At 66.7% G+C, this 18,730-nt stretch overlaps 5 protein-coding genes across 5 annotated transcripts; 2 read left to right on the top strand and 3 right to left on the bottom strand.

Annotated features, from left to right (window-relative positions):
* Positions 1–28: 28 nt before the first annotated feature.
* On the bottom strand, positions 29–2,108 carry ARHGDIA (Rho GDP dissociation inhibitor alpha). The gene is made up of 6 exons (XM_055131484.1): positions 1,991–2,108; positions 1,651–1,863; positions 1,502–1,585; positions 1,298–1,374; positions 1,152–1,215; positions 29–1,076 (listed from the first exon to the last, which is right to left on the bottom strand). The coding sequence occupies exons 2-6, from the start codon at positions 1,838–1,840 to the stop codon at positions 877–879; spliced, it is 615 nt and encodes a 204-aa protein (XP_054987459.1). The 5' UTR covers positions 1,841–1,863; positions 1,991–2,108; the 3' UTR covers positions 29–876.
* Positions 2,109–8,785: 6,677 nt separating this feature from the next.
* ALYREF (Aly/REF export factor) lies at positions 8,786–10,656 on the bottom strand. The gene is made up of 6 exons (XM_055131266.1): positions 10,401–10,656; positions 10,151–10,282; positions 9,632–9,779; positions 9,422–9,485; positions 9,173–9,344; positions 8,786–9,090 (listed from the first exon to the last, which is right to left on the bottom strand). The coding sequence occupies exons 1-6, from the start codon at positions 10,632–10,634 to the stop codon at positions 9,076–9,078; spliced, it is 765 nt and encodes a 254-aa protein (XP_054987241.1). The 5' UTR covers positions 10,635–10,656; the 3' UTR covers positions 8,786–9,075.
* A 248-nt stretch (positions 10,657–10,904) lies between these two features.
* ANAPC11 (anaphase promoting complex subunit 11) lies at positions 10,905–13,651 on the top strand. The gene is made up of 2 exons (XM_055132788.1): positions 10,905–11,103; positions 13,423–13,651. The coding sequence occupies exons 1-2, from the start codon at positions 10,995–10,997 to the stop codon at positions 13,566–13,568; spliced, it is 255 nt and encodes an 84-aa protein (XP_054988763.1). The 5' UTR covers positions 10,905–10,994; the 3' UTR covers positions 13,569–13,651.
* NPB (neuropeptide B) lies at positions 13,562–14,567 on the top strand. The gene is made up of 3 exons (XM_004621107.2): positions 13,562–13,701; positions 14,007–14,291; positions 14,379–14,567. The coding sequence occupies exons 2-3, from the start codon at positions 14,073–14,075 to the stop codon at positions 14,502–14,504; spliced, it is 345 nt and encodes a 114-aa protein (XP_004621164.2). The 5' UTR covers positions 13,562–13,701; positions 14,007–14,072; the 3' UTR covers positions 14,505–14,567.
* Positions 14,568–14,696: 129 nt separating this feature from the next.
* On the bottom strand, positions 14,697–18,551 carry PCYT2 (phosphate cytidylyltransferase 2, ethanolamine). The gene is made up of 13 exons (XM_055132786.1): positions 18,389–18,551; positions 17,910–17,998; positions 16,767–16,928; positions 16,564–16,630; positions 16,226–16,310; positions 16,106–16,150; positions 15,805–15,943; positions 15,640–15,722; positions 15,480–15,557; positions 15,344–15,409; positions 15,211–15,276; positions 15,048–15,136; positions 14,697–14,983 (listed from the first exon to the last, which is right to left on the bottom strand). Exons 1-13 carry the CDS (start codon positions 18,475–18,477, stop codon positions 14,902–14,904), a joined length of 1,140 nt encoding a protein of 379 aa, XP_054988761.1. The 5' UTR covers positions 18,478–18,551; the 3' UTR covers positions 14,697–14,901.
* Positions 18,552–18,730: the final 179 nt, after the last annotated feature.

Raw genomic sequence — 18,730 nt, forward strand, 5'->3', positions numbered from 1 at the left:
GGTACACACAGACGTGCACACAGGCGGCTCCATAGGGGAACTTTATTTCCCGTCAGAAAGGGGAAGCAGGGCCAGCTCTGTGGGTGAGGTGGAGCCTGGCCGGGAGGGGAGGGTCACAGAAGGCTGCGGCTGATCACTTGGTCCCTCGGGGGTCCAGGCTGGGTGTGGGGGCCTGCCGGGATGGTGGAGCTGAGCCTGGGGGTAGAGGTGGCAGGCTGGTGCGGCCAGACACAAACACTGACAGGCCAAGCACTGGCCGCAGGCCCAGGGGACAATAAGGCTCGGCCACTGGCTGGGTCCGCCCGGGTCTCTGTGGGGGAGGGGGGGCGGGGGCACCGGGACGACAAGGCTGGGGCGCCAGGACACCCGAGCTCTCACTGGGACTGGAGGCAACTGGAGTTTTGGCAATTTGGCTTTCCCCAAGCCCCAGGAGCAGCAGACCCCGTCCGGGGCCAGGCAGTGGACGGTGGGCGCATGCTCATGCAGACAGGGCGAGCGGCGGCCAGGCCCGGCACGCTCCACGTTAAGGCATCATGGTTCGACGGTCACTGAAAGCGATGACGACTGCCCGGGAGGGCAGAGCTGGACCCCGCCTGGCCCTGCAGCCCACTGCACCCCCACCCCCTCGGGGAGCGTGCAGCCGAGACGCAGGGGGCCGAGCGCCCTAGAAACCCAACAACGGCCCCGTGGCACACGGCCGGGACACCAGGCGGGCCGGGCCAGTGAGGGCCTGGAGGGAGACAAGGGGAGGTGGAGGCGGGGCTGGAGCCCCCCACAGCACAGGTGGAAGCAGCAACAGACACAAGACCACCAAGGCAGCAGGGGGCCTGCGGGCGGGGCGGGGCGGGGCGGGGGCGGGTCCGAGCGAGCGGCCCCTCAGTCCTTCCACTCCTTCTTGATGGTGAGGTTCCACTCCCAGGACAGGTGGTCCGTCTTGTCGTCGTCGGTGAAGCGGGACTTGATGCTGTAGCTGCCCCGCGCCAGCATGCCCTTGGGCGCCTCCTCCATGGGCGTGAGGAACTCGTAGTCCTCGGCGCGGGGCCCGTAGCTGCCCACCATGTAGTCCGTCTTGTCGACTGCGGGCGAGAGCGAGAGCGGGGGGCGTCAGGCGGGGCCGCGCCGGGGCCCGCCGCCCCCCGCGCCCCACTCACTCTTGACGCCCTTCCGGTACGTGTGCTGGATGTACTTCATGCCCGACACGATCTCGCGGTTCACCTGGGGGCGGGGGGCGGCGGGGACGGGGTCAGCCGGGCGCCGTGCCCCCCCCCATCCGCCCCCCGCCCCGGCCCTCGCTCACCCGGAAGGAGATCTTGATCCGGTACTCCACGCCCTCCTTCAGTACGAAGGACTGCTTCTTGAAGCTCTCCAGGTCGCCTGCGGGGCGGGCGGTGAGCGCGGCCGCGACCCCGCGGACCCCCGCCCGACCACGTGGGCGCGGCCGCCGCCCCGGCCCGCCCGGCCCCGCCGCCAGGGGGCGCCCCGGCCCGCGGGCCGCGCCTACCTGTGAGGTCCAGCTCCAGCGGCCCGGGGGCGGTGCCGCACACCAGGGTCAGGCGGGTCACCACGACGTTGGGGACGCTGGGGTCTGCGGGGCGGGAGCGTCAGCGCGCGCGGGCGGCCCGGGCCCCGACCCCCCGGGCGGCGCCTCACCGGCGGACACGGCCACGCGGCCCAGCAGCGCCTCCTTGTACTTGCGCAGGCTCTCGTCGTCCTTGTCCAGCTCCTGGATCTCCTGGATGCTCTTCTGCGCCGGCGGCTTGTAGTTGACCGAGTGCTCGTCCTCCTCGTTCTCCGCCGCGATCTGCGCCAGCTGCTCGGCCGTGGGCTCCTGCTCCGCCATGCTCGCGGGTGGGGCTGCGACACCTGCGGGCGGCGCGGGATGCGGCGGCGGCGGCGCGGCCCCGCCCCGCCCTGCCCGCCCGCGCCCCGCCCCGCCCGCGCCCGCGCCCGCGCGCCCGCCCCGCCGCCCGGGCCCCGCCGCGCCGCTCACCGAGTCCGACCGCGCCGCGCCGCTCCGCTCCCGACCGAGTGACGGACGTCGCCGCGCCGCGCCGCGCCCGCGCCCGCCACTTCCGGGGTCACGCGACTTCCGGCGGCGCCGGGCGGGGCGCGCGTGCGCGGCGCCATCTTGGCGCGGCCGGCGGGCGGCGGCGGCGGCGTGGGCGGGGCGGGGCGCGCTGCCCGGGTCCGCCGCCGAGCACTGCGGCGCGAGCCTGGGCGGGGCGGAGGGTGTGTCTGGCGCGGCCCGCGGCCGCGTGCGGGCTCAGACCGGGACTTCAGCCCGTGGAGACGAAGCCCACGAGGGGGTCGTTGCCGGCCAGTGTCCACTCCGCCCGCGCCCCCGCCCCTGGCCGCCGCCCCCGCCTCGCGGGCCCCTGCGGCGGGGGGGGGGGCGCTCGGCGGCGCGCGGGGCTGGCCCGGCTTTGTGCGGCTTTGTTTGCGGGGGGCACTCCCAGCCCCCTTTGTTCTCGGCCGCCGTGCGGGGCGGGCCCGCCGGCCCCGTGGCCGAGTCACTTCCTTGACTGTTAATTAGCAATTGTGCAGCTGGAGATGGTGCAAGCAGCCAGCCCAGTTCCAGCTCCCGGCGACCCCTGAGCACTGCCCCGGGGCGGCCCCAAACCCACACCACTAGCAGGGAAACACGGACTCTTGGGGGGGCTGGAGGGATGGCACCACCGCGAGGCTCGGCTGTGCGTCCTGGGCCCGTGACCCCGGCAGTCACGCCGGCTGGGCCTGGCACCGCCGCGTATGGCCCGGAGTTTTAGAAATGTAGGGTGGTGGCGGCTTGCCTTGCAGCATAGCCCGCCCTGGTCCTGGGGCCCCGCCTCCAGCACCACATGTGGTCCGGTCCTCCAAAGCCACCAGGGGTCACTCCTAAAAGCCTCCGAGCACCTTTGGGTGTGGCACCAAAGTATGTTTCACTGGAGAGCCAGAGTGCTGCTGGCTCCCAAACAAACAAAACCCAGACTGTCAGGATAAAACTGAGAAGCCACAGCTGGTGAGCACTTCCTGGAGAGGAGGGGAGAGGGGCTGGGCCGCAGGGGAGAGCCAGCTGGGATCAGGCCCTGGAACCCCTCTTGGTCCCCCAGCTCCCCAGGAGTAATTTCTGCATGTAGTCAGGAATGAGTCCTGAGCACAGCTGGGTGGGGCCCCAAATTAAAAAAAGAAGAAAAAGCATCGCGTTCAGAGGGGGGGAGATGTGAAGGGCACGAGGTGTGTGCAGGATGCCGGTCTGATCCCCGGCAGGGCATGCCACGTCCTACGGGCTGGGGACACAGCCTGCGTGTGACATCACCAGGAGACGGCCCATCCCAGCACTGCCCACGTGGCCCCCCCAACCAGAAAATCCAAACCCAGAACACTGAAAACCAAGCCAAACCTGCACCCACCAACCCAAACATTTTCACATTTGACCACATGCAGTGGTGCTGAGGGGCCAAAGCTGGGTCCACCGGCGCAAGGCAAGTGCCCTACATGCTATACTGCTCTCCGGTCCCATATCCACTGTTAGTGACAGGAGCAGAGAAAGGAAAGTGAAACGGCTCTCGGGAAACAGCGCCCGCCAGAATGGGCTTTCCTGCACCACCGGCTTCTGGACGACCGTGTGAAGACCCGCGGACAGACGGACACTGGCGGAGTCCACGTGTATGATGCAGTCGAGACATGCACCAGTTCCCACGTCCTCCTGTCTGTCTCGGTCCTGGTCACTGCAGCGAATGATGCTCCGGCCGTTCCCTGTTCACTGTGTTTTGCCCCAGTCCAGAATCTCGTCACCGGGCCTCTGTAGGGCTGTACCCAGCCACTCTGTGGCCATGTGCCTGGGGCCTCTCACTGCGGAGGCCCGGGAGGCGGCCTCATGCTGTCCGTTGGGGAGGAGTGGGCACGCTGGAGCTTCCTTCCACCTGCTGCTCCCGCCCCAGTCACCCCTCCATTCTGGATTGGATACTGTTTCCCGGGGGAGGTCAGAAGCCCCAGATTAACTCGGTTATCTGTTCACCTGGTAGTGCCACCCCTCACTCCCACTGGGGCTCGCGCTTTAGGGTAAACCATCAGTCGAGTTTGGGAAATGAATACGATTAGGTCAGGCTGGAGCACAGGCTCAGCGCAGGGCCAGCTCTGCGCACCCCTGGGTGTGGCCCCTGGTGTGGGTCAATGTGTGAGGCCTTGACCTCACTGCTAGGAAGTTCAAAACATTTTCCAGAGGAATAAACTACAAATCATTCTCAGGTCATATAAAATATCTGATACATCATACACAATTACTGAGCAAAAAGAAGACAAAAACAAACCACTCAAAATGAGAATGAGGGCATGACTCACTCGTTCTTGGAAGAAAATCAATACAGACCAGTATTGATAGAGACACAGCCAGATGCTGCCACTGGGCAAACACCGAAAGCCCTGGGGCCGAGCAACAGTAGTGGGGCGGCCACTTCGCACGTGGCCAACCTGGGTTTGATCCCTGGCACCCCGTATAGTGCCCCAAGCCCACTAGGAATGAGCCCTGAGCGCAGAGCCAGGGTGGGTCCGAAGCACTGCCCTGCGGCCCTGCCGAAGCCTGGGCGGCGGCGGGGAAGATGCAGTGCTCCCTCCTGCAAGGGCTGGACTGGCCTGTCATGAGTCGCCCCCCAGCAGGCCAGGGCCCCCAGCGCCCCATCAGCGCCCTAAACCCTCTGGCCCAGTGCCAGGAGGGCAGTGCTGGGAAGGCAAATCAGGCCTGACCCCGGCTCGTCATCGGGGAGGGGGAGGGGACAGTGACCGTCGGTGGGGCTGGCCTTCAGGAGTCCACGGAGCCGGGCAGACAGTGAGCACAGGACACCCCCGCAGAGGGTCTCTGAGCCCGGTCAGGAGTGACCCTTGAGCACTGCTGGGTGTGGCCAAAAACAAACACGGAAGCAGGCGACCTCCATCTCCCTCAGGGTGTGGCCGGGACTCTTGTCTTTTCCACACTCACTGGGCCTCGGGCCCACCCTTCCCTTGGGTGGGGCTCTCATGCCTTTGAGCTGGGGGGGTGATTTGGTAACTTCTGTAAACCCCACCGTGGTGGCTTCATCACGAGTCTCAGCCCAGGCCTCTCTCCCGGGCGGGGCGCAGGCCTGCACCCAGCATCTCCCCAGGCTTCCTAGTGATATTTCATTTTTATTAAAAAAGAAATCTTTTGTGCTGGAGCGATAGCACAGCGGGTAGGGCGTTTGCCTTGCACGCGGTCGACCCGGGTTCGATCCCCGGCATCCCATATGGTCCTCCAAGCACCGCCAGGAGTAATTCCTGAGTGCAAAGCCAGGAGTAACCCCTGAGCATCGCTGGGTGTGACCCAAAAAGCAAAAAAAATAATAATAATAAAAATAAATAAATAAATAAATAAATAAAAGAAAAAGTCCTTTAAAAAAAAAACATTTTTTTGGTGAAGGATGGTAGTTTCTGGGGTTTGGATTCTGGGGGACATACAGCAGTGCTCAGGGGTTATTCCTGGCTTTGTCAGGGATCACTCTTGGTGGGATCAGGAACCACCTGGGACGCCGGGGATGGAACCCAGGCTGGCCCCAGCAGGGCAAGAGCCTTCGCCGGCTGCACAGTCCCTCCGGCAGTGCTCAGGGGTCAGTGCTGGCAGGACTCGGGGAACCATATGGAGTGCTGGGGATCAAACCTGGGTGGCATCATGCAAGGCAAGTGCCTATCTGTTGTACCACTCGAGCCCCGCCCCAGGATAGGTTTCAGAGAATGTATTTTGAAAGATCTGAGGGGAGAGGTACATGATTTTCAGTTTTTGTGCCATACCCAATGGTGCTCAGGGCTGACTCCTGGCTCTGTGCTCTGCGATCACAGCTTGAGGGCTCAGGGGACCCTATGGGATGCCCAGGACTCAACCCGGGTCAGCCCCATGCAAGGCCAGTGCCTTTCCTGCTGTATCAGAGACACGTGAGAGTGCGTGCGCTTCTCCAGCGTGGACTGCAGCGAAGGAGCGAGGGACAGTGGCCCGGAGTGAGCCCTCGTGTCAGACCTGACAGGGGCCGGGGTCGCAGGCAGCAAGCTCTACTCAGCACCACACAGGGTCCCCCGAGTCCGAGTCTGGAATAAGCGCTGGGGGGAGGGGGACAGGTCAGCACCTCCCCCGGTCCAATCTCCAGGCCCCACTGCTGTGTTCCCCTGGAGCCAGGGATTGAACCCGGGTCTGGCTAAGGGGGAGCTCTGTCTGTCGGGCTTGAGTCTCCTTCACTGAGCCTCTGAGGCTTCTCTCCCGTGGCCACCGTGCTCATCTGAAGCATTTCTCGCCAGGCTGTTGTCTGCGGGATGTTTTGGGGCCATTTTTGGTTCCTCAGGGAGTTCAGGGCGCTGGAGTTTGGGCCTGTACGCAGCCAGGGGCTGGCTCCCCTTGCCCCCTGGAGGCCTGGCTGCAGGGGGGGCCCTGGGTGGACCCTGTACTGGCACTGTTTCCTACTGGGCTGGGCTGGGAGGGCCGGAGAAGTCTGCACCACGGTGGCTGCACCCTCCGCACCCCCATACTGATCAGAGCACGGGCACTCGGGCTCCAAGAGCAGAGCCTGGGGGCCCAACTGTGCCCGCTCCCTGCCCAAACCAGCAGGTTTTCCGGACACTGGCCCGTTTCCACTTTGCCCTGGTTGTCAGGTATCCTTGTTTCCAGCGTGGCCCCCGAGCCAGAGGGTCACCGACACCTCGCTAGGGCTCTGCAGACCAGAACGCTCCTCCAGCCATAGCCGAGTCTGCAGCCACAGATGGTCAGAGGCGCGGGGCACACGGCCCCAGGACTGACCCAGAGGGCCTGGCCCGACCCACAAGGGCGCCTCCCCCCACTCTGCACATGGGAGAAGGTGGCACCAGGCCAGGCTGGTCTCTGGGTGCCCACAGAGGGTCCCAAGGGAAAAGCCAAGGTTGCATGCTTGCTCTCCGCCACAGCGGCCTCTCAGGACGGGATCTGCAGCCTTCCCAGGTGGCCGCTGGCCGTCAACAGCAAGGTGCAGGACCCAGTGCACGAGGGCACGGGCTGCTCTGACCCAAACCCAATGGTGGCCCTGCAGGCCACCTCACAGGACCCCAAACACCCTCACCAAAAGCAAGGAAAAAAGGCGGTTTCTGCATTTCTTTCCTTTTATTTATCAAATTTGAGAATGAGTTAGTTCCCAAGCAACCTCCATGGGCAAGAACATTCGGTGTTTCCAGCTCAGTCACATTGTCTGTGTGTTTGACAAGGGCACACAGGAGACAATTCCAAGGCTCGGCGGGGAGACAGGTCAGAGCAGCTCACACACAAGCTGGACACTGCACATTTAACAACCTGCACAGGTAACAAAGAGCCGCCTGGCTTGGGTGAAAGTCAAAGGAAAGTGGCCGTTATGATCTGCTGGTATTCTGAGGTCGTCTCTGAAGACGGGTTTATTGCTATATCCCCTGGTGCTCAGCTGACCCCAGGTCACTGCACAACAGCTCTCAGTAAGACACACGGATGCATGGGTCCCGTCACAGCAAATGACGCACCAGCCCTCAGACCTGGGCCCCATATGGAGTGTCCAAAGGCCAGAGGCGAAGGCAGCGGGTGCCCCTGGCCCAGCACCCGGCAGGGAGAGAAGCTAGTGGCAGAGCAGGTGCCTGCTGGCCTTGGGGGCCCCAAGCGTGGGCCTGCAGCATCTCAGGTGCCCTGGCTGAGTGACAGACAGGGCAAGGCCAGAGGACACACCGGACCCCTCTGAGAGCAGGTTTGGTTTGGAGAGTGGCCCGGCTAACTCTATAGGGAGGGGACAGCCCTGTCCCGGAAACTCACTCTGGACTTAGGGGAGCGGCGAAAAGTGCAATAATGGACTCAAGAAAAACCTAGCTGGAAGGGCGGTGGGGGAGGAGCTGGCTGAGGGAGAGCCCCTCCCCCAACAGCCACACACAGGGCAAGGTGCCCCCTGCCACCCTTCCAGCCAAATCACATGAGGCCGCTCCGTCGGGCACTGGACAGAGAGCACCTGCGACCCCCAGACGCGTGGGGGGAGGCAAGACGTGGCCACAGCGGCCTGAGCTCACTGCCGGCCCCAGCACACGTCCACCCGCCTTCCAGTGGGCTGAAGGCCAGGCAGCATGTCCACCACGGAACTAAGTCCCCACACAGGGTGGTGGATTGGCCTGGCCACCACAGAGGCCAGCTCGGCGAGCGCGCAGGCGGCGAGTGGTGCGGCCTACCTGGTGGTGCGCCGGCCCCCCCGGCAGCCAGGACGCCCGCTTTCCGGAAGACACTTTCCCACCCAAAGCTGGTGGTGGTGGCCGGGACAGGTGTGCCCGTGTGGCCAGGCTGCTGCTGAGGCGGAAGGTCTGCACACAGGCCCGGGGCAAGGGCTCGGACCCACCATCACCCCGTTGCCACCGGCTGAGGATGAAAGCACCAACAAGCACCGCCAGAGCCTCCACCTTCCGCAGCCGCTGACAGGCCCTGGTGTCACATGGGCCTGCCTCGGGAACAGACAGCCCCCGCCCCACACCGCGCCGCTCCCACGGCCATGCCCTGGCCAGTCCCTAGCTGGTCACGCCTCGGGCCTGTGGCTCGTCCTGCCCACCCTGCCTGCAGGCCCTCCTGCCCGGCCCCTCTGGACAGAAGACCGCAGACACAGGGGTTCTCGCCGCTGTCAGAACCGGGACCGGAGCCCCAGCGCCCCCCGACGCCCCTCACCTGGGTGCGGCGTGGCAGGCGGCGGCGGCAGAGGAACAGGGCTGCTCGTGCTCCCACCTACCGGGCAGAGAGCAGGCAGTTAGCGCCCGGCGGACAGCGGGACCAGTCAGACAGCGCCAGTGCCACACGTTTCTAGTTTATTATGGCCAAGGCGGAAACGCCACCTTCTCCACAACAGCAACAATGAGATTTATCCCAAAATAACTCAGTACAAAACAGGTCTGCTTCAGAATTAAAAAAAAAAAAGGGGGGGGAGAGGGGAGAAGGGAAAAAACCTTTACATGAGCTTTAAAACCCTATTTTAAAACATAAAAGAAACCGATGCCTCGGCAGCCGCGCAGCCCCTCTGCCCCTCCCCGGGAGCTCGGCCGACAGGACGTCTGTTCGGATCCACACGCAGGCGGCGGCTCTTAGCTGGTGTCCATCTGCAACACAGGAGAAGGCCGCTGAGAGCCCGCACCACCCCGCCTGCCCGCGCCTGTCCCAGTGCCCAGGCCGGCCACTCACTCTGGCGTTGTAGGCGTCCAGCTGTGCGTCCAGCTCCTCTGCAGAAAGCTGCTGCTTGGAGCTCCGGCCGGTGCCCCGGCCCCGGCCCCGGCTGCCCCCACGGGCACCTCTCCGGACCCCGCCGCCGAAGCCTCCGGCCCCGCGGTTTCTAGTCATGCCGCCTCTGTTTATGCTGGCGAGGAAGGAGGGACGCTCAGTTGCGGCCGGGCTGGGGCCGGCGGTGCACCCCGGCCCCCCCCAGCCCCTCACCTCTGGGCGGGTCTCCGCTGTGTGTCTATCTGTGACGTGACGAGCTGGATGTTCATGGGGCGGCCTGCGGCAGAGACAGGGAGGCCGTGAGCCCGCCCCGGGCGGGGCGCGGGGCCCGGGCCCCCCACCAGTCCGGCGTGCCCAGGGCTCAGGCGGGGCTGCCCCCTGCACGCACAGGCCTGGCCCCCGGCTGCACACGCGCCGACGCACCGTCCAGGGGCACCCCGTTGTACTGCTTCATGGCCTTCAGCGCGTCCGCCTTCCGCTCGAAGTGCACGTCGGCCGTGCCCAGGCTGCGGCCCGAGCGGTCGTAGTGCACTGCCGCCTTCTTCAGCGTCCCGAACTCGGCGAACAGCTCCTGCGGGCAGGGGGCGGTGAGCGCGGGCCGGGGGTGCGCGGGGGTGAGCGCGGGACGGGGGGTTGGCGCGGGCCGGGGCGGCGGGGGGTGAGCGCGGGCCGGGGCGCGGGGGTGAGCGCGGGCCCGGGGTGCGCGCGGGACGGGGGTTGGCGCGGGCCGGGGCGGCGGGGGTGAGCGCGGGCCCGGGGTGAGCGCGGGACGGGGGTGCGCGGGCCGGGGCGGCGGGGGGTGAGCGCGGGCCGGGGCGGCGGGGGTGAGCGCGGGCCGGGGGGTTGGCGCGGGCCGGGGCGCGGGGGTGTGCGCGGGCCGGGGGTGCGCGCGGACCGGGGGTGCGCGGGCCCGCCCCTCCCCACCCGCCGCCGCGCGCTCACCTGGATGTCGGCGTCCGACACGCCGAAGTCCAGGTTGGACACCAGCAGCTTCCCGCCGGTCTCCACGCCGGCGCCGGCCCCGAAGCCGCTGTCGAACAGGTCGTGCTGCCACTTGTCGGGGAGCTGCTTGGGCTGCGGGCGAGCGGGCGCGTGAGCGGCGCCGGCGGGCCACGCGGCGCGGACAAAGGCGGCCCCCGGCCCCCGCGCCCCGCGCCCCGGCCCGCCCCGGCCCGCGCCCCGGCCCGCTCACCCGGCTGTAGGGCGCCGGCCGGTTCCTGCCGCCGCCGCCCGCCGCGCCGCGGGCCAGCGCCGCCCGGTTCCGGACCGGCCCGCCGCCGCGGCCCACCCGCGCGGCCGCCTGCACGCCGCCGCCGCGGCCCTGCGAGCCGGCGCGGCCGCGGCCCCGGCCCCCGCCGCGGCCGCCGCGCTGGCTCCGGTTCAGCTTGATGATGTCGTCCAGAGACATGTCCATCTTGTCGGCCATGGCGGGCGCGGAATCGGGCCTCGGCTCCGGCCCGCGCGTCAGCACGCCGGCGCGTCACTTCCGGCGCGGCGCGCGGCCGGCGGCGCCGCGGGCTCGGAGCGGCCGCCGATTGGCCGCGGGCGGGCGGGGGCGGGTCGGCGCGTGCGCGCGAGGCCGGGGGGCGGGGCGCGCCGGGCGCTGGGCCGCGGCAGCGGTCGTTTTTATACCTTCCCGCGCGGGCGTGGGCGCCGCCAACCGAAGGCGGCGGGCGGGCGGGGGGCGGGGCGCGCGCGGGCCGGGGCGCGGCGCGGGGCGGGCGCGGCCGTTGGGGGCGGGGCGCGCGCGCCGGCTCCGCCCAGCGCTCCGTCCGCCGCCGGCGCCATGAAGGTGAAGATCAAGTGCTGGAACGGGGTGGCCACGTGGCTGTGGGTGGCCAACGACGAGAACTGCGGCATCTGCCGGATGGCCTTCAACGGCTGCTGCCCGGACTGTGAGTGCCCGGATGCGGCGCCGCGGCCGCCGCGGCCCCGGGGCTCCGGGCGGGGGCGGGGTGGAGCCCGGGACCGCCGCCGCCTCCGCGGCCCGCGCGCCCCGCCCCGCCCGTCCCGCGTGCGGAGGGCCCCGGGGTGCGCGGGCCCGCGGGCGCCGCGGAGCCGCGGGCTAGGGAGGGGTCGTGCGGGTGCCCGGCCGGCCCCGAGTCCCAGCCCCGGCGCCCTTTCCTCTTTCCCCGCCCTGGGCCTCCCTGCTCCGGAGGGGCCTGGCTCGGTGGGTGACCCCGGGTCAGGGGCCTGCTGGCCTGGGCACTACCCCGGGCGAGCCTCTGAGCCCGGGGCAGGGAGTTTTGTAATAGTTTGTTGGTTCTGTCTTGGGGCCACACCCCCGCGGCGTTGCGCGCAGGTGACTCTTTTCCGGTTCGGTTAGGGGTGGACCCGTCGGTGCTGTGCGGACCTTGCAGGCGGGGGAATCGGAGCCCCCCGGGCCCAGCCTTAGACTGCGCCTTGCATGTAGGTCTTTGTACACAAGACAAAGCCCCTCTTAGTTTTTTTCTCTTCTCCTTGTGCTGGGGAGGGGTCCCGCTGTGTCTCCCCTCTCCCCAGGTAAGTATTCTGTTCCTCCTGGCCCATGCCCCTCCCCTTCTGGCCTGCTCTGCAGCTGTGTCCCTGAGCATCTGAACCACTGCCCTGTATTACCAAATGTTCTGGGTGGGAGACGGGTCAGCCCTTCCCAGAGGCCCCCTGGGTGCTGTTCGCTGTAGAGACTGCCCATACTCCCACAGGTCCACCCCCCCTCCCCGGGGAAAATGCCCTGGGAGCAGGCCGTGCCAGTCACTCCTTTGACCTCATGAGACACCCAAATGGGGGGCTGGAGCTATGGCACAGTGGGGAGGGTGCTTGTCTTGCATGCTGCCGACCTGGGTTTGATCCCCATCAGCCTATATATGGTTCCCCAGGCCGACATTGCCGGGTGTGGCCCAAAAACAACAAGAAAGAAAAATGTGGGCTTATTTCCCACTGTGGGCCTCAGGCTACATGTAGCTAGTCCTAGTGTGATCCCAGCACTGCCAGGATTCACCCAACTAGAAATGTTCCCACCCCGTTCCCTGACTGTCCTCAGCTCTGTGGCTTGGCTCGAGGCTTAAGTTTGGTCTGTTTATTGCTGTTTCCATGTTGATGCCTGAGGTATCAGCCTGTTTCCCTGCCACGCATCTTTGGCCTGCCAGTATCTTTACTTCTGACTTCTCGTCTTGCTCAGTCAGACTGCTTACATTTTTGCTGAATGACAAAATTCTGTTTGTTTTTTTTATAGCCTAGTGGTATTCCACTAGTAAAATTTCTTGCATTAGTTCTTGCATATTCCTGTAAGTTGTATATTTTTGTGAAGTAGCACTGTAGCACTGCCATCCCATTTGCTTGAGGGCATCAGTAACATCTCTATTGTGAGACTTGTTACTGTTTTTGGCATGTGGAATACACCACAGGTAATCATAAGAAAGTTGTTTCAAATAAACAATTTAACATGCAGCTACATTGTATTTTTTTTCCTTTTTGGGTCACTCCTGGCTCTGCACTCAGAAGTTACCCCTGGTGGTGCTCCGGGATATGGGATGTTGGGAATTGAACCCGGCTTGGCCACGTGCAAGGCAAAAGCCCTACCTGCTGCTGTTTTTGGGCCACTCAACAGTGAGGTGCTTGGTTGAGAGTGTAGTGTTGGTATTGAACCTTCTACCCTGTGACTTCCGCCAGCCCCCAGCCTTTGCTCATGCACGCTTGTGCACGTTTGCCATACAGTGCTAGTGCGGTGCTCTGCTGTCAGTGCTGGGGCCCCTGTGGTGGGCCTCTTGGCACATTTCTATTCACCCGCTGCCAGGGACTCAGAGGGCACCCCCACCCCCCATCAGCGTTCCTTGGGCCTCTGTTTCTTTCGTGTCTTCAGAGACCCCCAGAAGTGAGGTGTCTGCAGCTCTGAATGCTCTGCCATTAGCTCCCTACGGGCTTCCGGGCTGCAGCTGGCTTAGCTGTGTGTGGTATGAGTTGGGGGTGATGATGCCCTGGGGCTCAGGTGCGCTGCCTGCTGTCTGGTAACCAGGAGTGGCACTGTGACCATAGTCCACAAGTCATCTGTCTTCAGCTCTGGACGAAGCCTGCCCTCAGACCTGGCAGGCACGAGCTTTAGTCCCTGGTGCCAAGCTGCATGCTGTGTGGGTGCATACGGGGGCCCTCCCAAGGAGTGGCATCAGGCTCACTGTCCTGGGGGGGCAGGATGTGGGCCCCTTGTCTGCGCTGCAGGCTCTGAGCAGGCCCCTCTGCAGGCAAGGTGCCCGGGGACGACTGCCCGCTGGTGTGGGGCCAGTGCTCCCACTGCTTCCACATGCACTGCATCCTCAAGTGGCTCAACGCGCAGCAGGTCCAGCAGCACTGCCCCATGTGCCGACAGGAGTGGAAGTTCAAGGAGTGAGCCCAGCCAGCTGTCACAGCCTCCACGCACTGGGACCCAATAAAGCACTCCATGCCACCAACGCCTGTCTCGTCTGTGCTGATGTGGGTGCCTCCGGGGACTGTGGCTCTGCGTCACGGGCACTGGGGAGCAGGTGCTGTGTGGGCTGCAGCCCTGGGGCCTGTCTGGGGTGGGGGTGGCTGTCATCAGCAGCTGGCGGCTCTGTAGATAACCAGGCAGCAAGCCTACAGGGACCCCCACCTGGGCTGCCAGGCTCTGCTCTTGGGCCTCCCTTTGGGGAGGGGAGGATGCTGGGTACCAGGAACTCATGACTAAAGGCCACCTCCTCCCCCTCCCTAGAACTGGGTGCACATTGGGTGTCTGCTGGCATGGAGGGGGGCAGGTGGGCCAGGGCGGTCCCCACATGCCCATGTCCCCGCCTGCCCATCCTCATTGAAGATAAAAGGCGCCGCTCCTGGTCTGTCGTGCTCCGCCTGCCCGCCCGCCCGCCTTCACATCATCCCCATGGCCTGGCCTGCGATGCTGACAGCTGCTGCCCTGGCTCTGTGCCTGCTGCAGGCTGGACCTGCTCTGGCATGGTACAAGCCGGCGGCAGGGCGTGGACACTACTCAGTGGGCCGTGCTGCGGGGCTGCTGTCCAGCCTGCGTGGGGCCCCGTTTGCGCGGCGCGCCGAGCCCCCTGCGGACCTCCCTGCACAGCCACGCCTTGGCCCTCGGAGTCTGGTGAGTGCAAGTGCCGGGTGGGGAGGGGCATGGGGAAGGGGACTCCCCGGAGATTCAGACCCTCCCCTGGCCACGTCCTGCCTGCAGGCTGTGTGCGTCCAGGACATCGCCCCGAACCTGCGGAGCTGCGAGCGACTCCCGGACAGCCTCGCCACCTTCCAGTGCAGAGCGGACGTGTTCCTTTCCCTGCGCGGCGACTGTCGCGGTCCCTGAGCCCCCTCGGTCCAGGCCTGCCCCCACCCCGCTGTAGCACTTGAATAAATGCATGTGCTTCCAGTCTCCTAGGCCACTCCAGGGGGTGGGGCGGCTGAGAGGCCACCCTAGAGCCCACTCTTCCCTGACCCCCAAACCAAGCTCCAGATGCCTGCTGGGGCCCCGGCTGGTGGGGAAGGAGGGCCAGACAGCTCCCGGTGGCAGCTTTATTGGGGGACGGGCAGCAGACGGACCCCAGGTCCGCTCGCTCACCCTGCCTGTGAGTTGCTGGCCCCTCTGACAGCGCAGGGGACAGGATGCAGAGCCAAGCCGGCACGGGGCAACGCCCCGAGGCTCAGCTGGTTTAAAAAGTGCCAGAGTCGGGCTGGGAAGCAGCGTGGGTGCGCCAAGTCAGAGGTCACAGCTGCCCGCTTCGCTGCGCCTCCAGAAAGGCCAGCTCCTTGGCCTCTTTCTTCTGGTTCCGGGTCTCGTACTCCAGCCTGTGGGGGTGGGGGTGTGAGCCTGTGCGAGGCAGGGGCCCACCCCACCTCTGCCCACAGCCACCTGTTCTGAATGATTCTCTGCACAATGAGGTCAGTGGTGAGGTCGCTGCTGCTGTCCACCTGCCGGAAGATGCCTCTCTTCTTGGGCTCCTGCGTGGGCGGGCGAGAGGTGATGCCAGGCCCAGAGCTCAGGGGGCCTAGGGGAGTGTGGGGCCAGAACTCACCTGGTAGGGGTCGGAGCCGTCCCTGTCAGGCATGATTTCCGTCTTGCCGTGGCACACTAGGTCCACCTGGGGAGGGAGGGGGTCAGGGGCAGCGCCAGCCCACCCCCCCACAGCCCCCATCCCGGGGCCTCACCTTGAAGTGGTCCAGGAGCTCTGCCGTGACCGAGTATGGCGCGCCGATGACCACTTCAGACACGTACTGTTGAGGATGGGCGGGTGGGTGAGCGGGGAGGGGCAGGCGCGGGGCGGGGCAGAGAGGCAGCACTCACCCTGCAGGCCAGCACGCTGAGGGTCCGCTCCTGCAGGGTCATGATGGGGTAGTTCTTCCCCTTGTAGTGATTCACCTCCTGGGGGGGAGGGCGTGTCAGGCGGGCCCCCTGGCCCTGTAGAGACCTGGGGTCCCCCGGGCCCCCCTTCCCAGTCCGAGACCTGGTCAAAGTGCAGGCCTGCGATGATGTAGGCCCTGTCTGCCAGGCCGTGCACTTTCTCCAGGAAGTCCACATGCCCGATGTCTGCGCTTGGGTTAAGGGCGACCGGACTGAGTAGCCCCCTGCCCCCTGCCCCCGCCCACCCAGCCAGTCCCCCTGAGGATACGGAACAGGTCAAAGGCACCAGCCACATAGATGATGGTGTCTCCGGGCTGGGGCTCCTTCCCAGAAGCAAACTGGATGATCTTCTGGGATGTCTGCAGGAACTGGGACAGCCCGGTCCAGGAGGACCGGCCCTGCGGGCACTGCCAGCCAACAGAGATGGGGCAGCAGTCAGCCCTCCATCTGCCCCCACCCCAGGGACCTTGGGAGGGAGGAAGGGTGGGGCACTGAGGTGTGTGCGTAGCACTGGCGCCAGCCCTGGGCGGGCCTGGAGGGCAAGGTCAGGCCCCCAGGCCAGCACTCACCTTGCCGAAGCTGTCGGCATACTCCCGGTACTCAGAGGACATCTCCTGCACAAAAGCGGGGGCTGAGAGCGGGCCCCGTGCCCCGCGACCACCCCCCCCCCCCGCACCTCCCCCGCTCACCTGGCTGCTGTGGTGAGCCTTGGTGGCCAGCAGCATGCGGCCCACGAGGTCCGTGGTGGACACGCCCTGGGTGCGCTTGCACTCTCTGGGGAAAGGGGCAAGCACTGTCACCCAATCACACCGTCGCCAGCCCCAACCTGAGACCAGCCCTGCAGGTGCTGGAGGCCACCGTCACCTGAACTCAGCAGGGCTGCTCATTGGAGGAACAGGGTGACAGGACAGCGTCCTGCTGAGCCGATGTGGCCTCACTCTCCCCCCGTGGCGCTCAGACCCCCGGAGTCTCCACTGAGGGAGACTCTCAGGGCCTGTGACTGGCAGGGGGGCTCCCTGGGGCTCACCGGTAGCGCCCGGCCTGCTTCACTTCCTCGTATGTGTCATGCCCGTCTGCCGTCAGAGTGATGTCATCTGCAAGGTGACCAGAAAGACCCTTGGGGCACGGCCCCTCCTGGTCCTTCTAGGGCACAGTTGGGCCTATAACCTTCACAGCCCCCAAATACCTGAAGATCTGGGGACCCCGCGCCACCCCGCCCTGGCTACTCACTGCCGTGGACACAGAAGTCGCAGTTATACTTGTCCAGTGTCTCCAGCGTGGTGACGTAGGGGGCAGCCGGCACCACCTCATCCACCCACTTGATGGCCTGCACCATCCTGTACCGCTCCTCCTGGGTGAACACTGGGGGCCCCTTGTGCTTGGAGATCTCCGCTAGGTCCAGACAGAGTAGGCGGCTGAGCGCGGGTGGCCCGGCTGTGCATCTGCGTCTCAAGTGTGAGGGTCTGGGAGGTCTCGGAGGGAGTGGGGGGATCTGGGTAGCATGTAAGGGGAGGCCTAGGTGTGGGGGCGTTCGAAGGGTGTATGGGGCATGTGTGAGGGGACCTGGGGGACTGGAAGGTGTGTGTGAGGGAGTGGGGGGGGGCGTGTGGGGGTCTGGGAGGCGTCAGATGGGCTTGAGTCTGAGGGGCGTGTATGAGGGGGTCTGAGGGGCAGGTATGAGGGGGTCTGAGGGGCGTGTATGAGGGGGTCTGAGGGGCATGGAAGGGGGTCTGGAGTCTGTGTAAGGGAGTCTGAGGGGCGTGTGTGTGAGGGAGTCTGGGGGGAATGTGTGAGGGGGTCTGGGTATGTGTGAGGGGGCCTGGGGGGGATGTGGTGAGGGGATATGGGGGACTGGGGGAGCGTGTGGAGGTCTGGGAGGCATGGGAGGAGTGTGTGAGGGACTGAGGGGGTCTGGGGCTGTGTGTGAGGGGGTCTGGGGGTGTGTGTGTGAGGGGATCTGGGGGACTGGGGGAGCGTGTGGAGGTTTGGGAGGCATGTGGGTGAGAGACTCTGAGGGGCATGTGAGGGGGTCTGGGTGTGAGTGTGAAGGAGTCTGGGGCGTGTGTGAGGGGGTCTGGGGGCGTGTGAGGGGGTCTGAGGGCGTGTGTGAGGGGGTCTGAGGGCGTGTGTGAGGGGGTCTGGGGGCGTGTGTGAGGGGGTCTGGGGGCGTGTGTGAGGGGGTCTGAGGGCGTGTGTGAGGGGGTCTGGGGGCGTGTGAGAGGGTCTGGGGGCGTGTGTGAGGGGGTATGAGGGCGTGTGTGAGGGGGTATGAGGGCGTGTGTGAGGGGGTCTGGGGGGCATGTGGGGGTCCTGGGTGTGCGCGTGAGGGGGCCTGTGCGAGAGCGCGTGTGGGGTCCGGGGCGCCCCACCTACCGTCCGTGTGCACACCCACGATGAGGTAGTCGCCCATGGCTCTTGCCTGGCGCAGCTGGTTTGAGTGGCCGTAATGCACCATGTCGTAGCTGTGGAGGCAGGGCAGGGCGGCCCGTGTGTGTGCGTGAGGGGCGCGGGCCGACCCCTCTCTGGGGTCCGTTCCTTGGGGTCTAGGGCCTGGGGCGGGCCGGGGGCAGCCTCCGCTGGCCCTTGCCCGAGAGTGCGGGGAGCGCCCGGTGTGTGGCCGCGTGGCGGGGCCAAGGTCAGAGTCCGGCAACACGCCGTCCCCCGGGGCCGCGGGCCGGCTCCCCCGTCCGGCCGCGCAGTCGGCCCCGCCGCGGGCCCGGCGCCGCTCAGCCTCGGGGGCGACAGGGGCGGGGCGCGGGGCCCGGAGCGCCACACCGGCCCGGCCGCCACCCCCGCGTCGCGCGACCCGCCGCGCCGCCCGCACCCCCGGCGCCCCCGCTGCCAGCGCTCACCAGCCGTCGCACCACACCCGCACGGCGCGCCGGCCCGCGGGGCCCGGGGGCTCGGTGCCACCCGCCGCGCCGTGCCCGTTCCGGAGCATGATCCGCTGCGACGGCGACGGCGGCGGCGCGGCCCGGGCGGCTCCGCGGCTCCAGCGGCCGCCGGCCCCGCCCGCGCCGCGCACGCAGCGTCACGCGGGCCTCACCCGCCGCGGCCGGCCAATGGCGCCGCCGCCTCGCCGCGGGGCCCCGCCCCTCCCCGCCGCGGCCAATGTCGTGGCCTGCCCCGCCCGCGGCCCCGCCCCCCCACTCGGCCAATGGCGCGGCCCCGACCCGGGAGCCCCGCCCCCGCCC

Source organism: Sorex araneus, chromosome 3, assembly GCF_027595985.1.
Source record: "Sorex araneus isolate mSorAra2 chromosome 3, mSorAra2.pri, whole genome shotgun sequence".
NCBI classification, from domain to species: domain Eukaryota; kingdom Metazoa; phylum Chordata; class Mammalia; order Eulipotyphla; family Soricidae; genus Sorex; species Sorex araneus.

Excerpts from the sequence above, each read along its gene's own strand:
- ARHGDIA (XM_055131484.1), bottom strand. The coding sequence starts at position 1,840 with ATGGCGGAGCAGGAGCCCACGGCCGAGCAGCTGGCGCAGATCGCGGCG. Across the intron at positions 1,375-1,501 it reads GCTGGAGCTGGACCTCACAG|GCGACCTGGAGAGCTTCAAG; the intron begins GTAGGCGCGGCC and ends CCCGCCCCGCAG. Across the intron at positions 1,077-1,151 it reads GTACCGGAAGGGCGTCAAGA|TCGACAAGACGGACTACATG; the intron begins GTGAGTGGGGCG and ends TCTCGCCCGCAG.
- ALYREF (XM_055131266.1), bottom strand. The coding sequence starts at position 10,634 with ATGGCCGACAAGATGGACATGTCTCTGGACGACATCATCAAGCTGAAC. Across the intron at positions 10,283-10,400 it reads GGCCGGCGCCCTACAGCCGG|CCCAAGCAGCTCCCCGACAA; the intron begins GTGAGCGGGCCG and ends GCTCGCCCGCAG. Across the intron at positions 9,345-9,421 it reads CAGCGGAGACCCGCCCAGAG|CATAAACAGAGGCGGCATGA; the intron begins GTGAGGGGCTGG and ends CTTCCTCGCCAG.
- ANAPC11 (XM_055132788.1), top strand. The coding sequence starts at position 10,995 with ATGAAGGTGAAGATCAAGTGCTGGAACGGGGTGGCCACGTGGCTGTGG. Across the intron at positions 11,104-13,422 it reads CAACGGCTGCTGCCCGGACT|GCAAGGTGCCCGGGGACGAC; the intron begins GTGAGTGCCCGG and ends GCCCCTCTGCAG.
- NPB (XM_004621107.2), top strand. The coding sequence starts at position 14,073 with ATGGCCTGGCCTGCGATGCTGACAGCTGCTGCCCTGGCTCTGTGCCTG. Across the intron at positions 14,292-14,378 it reads GCCTTGGCCCTCGGAGTCTG|GCTGTGTGCGTCCAGGACAT; the intron begins GTGAGTGCAAGT and ends TCCTGCCTGCAG.
- PCYT2 (XM_055132786.1), bottom strand. The coding sequence starts at position 18,477 with ATGCTCCGGAACGGGCACGGCGCGGCGGGTGGCACCGAGCCCCCGGGC. Across the intron at positions 17,999-18,388 it reads CGGGTGTGGTGCGACGGCTG|CTACGACATGGTGCATTACG; the intron begins GTGAGCGCTGGC and ends CTGCCTCCACAG. Across the intron at positions 15,558-15,639 it reads CAGGCCTGCACTTTGACCAG|GAGGTGAATCACTACAAGGG; the intron begins GTCTCGGACTGG and ends CCTCCCCCCCAG.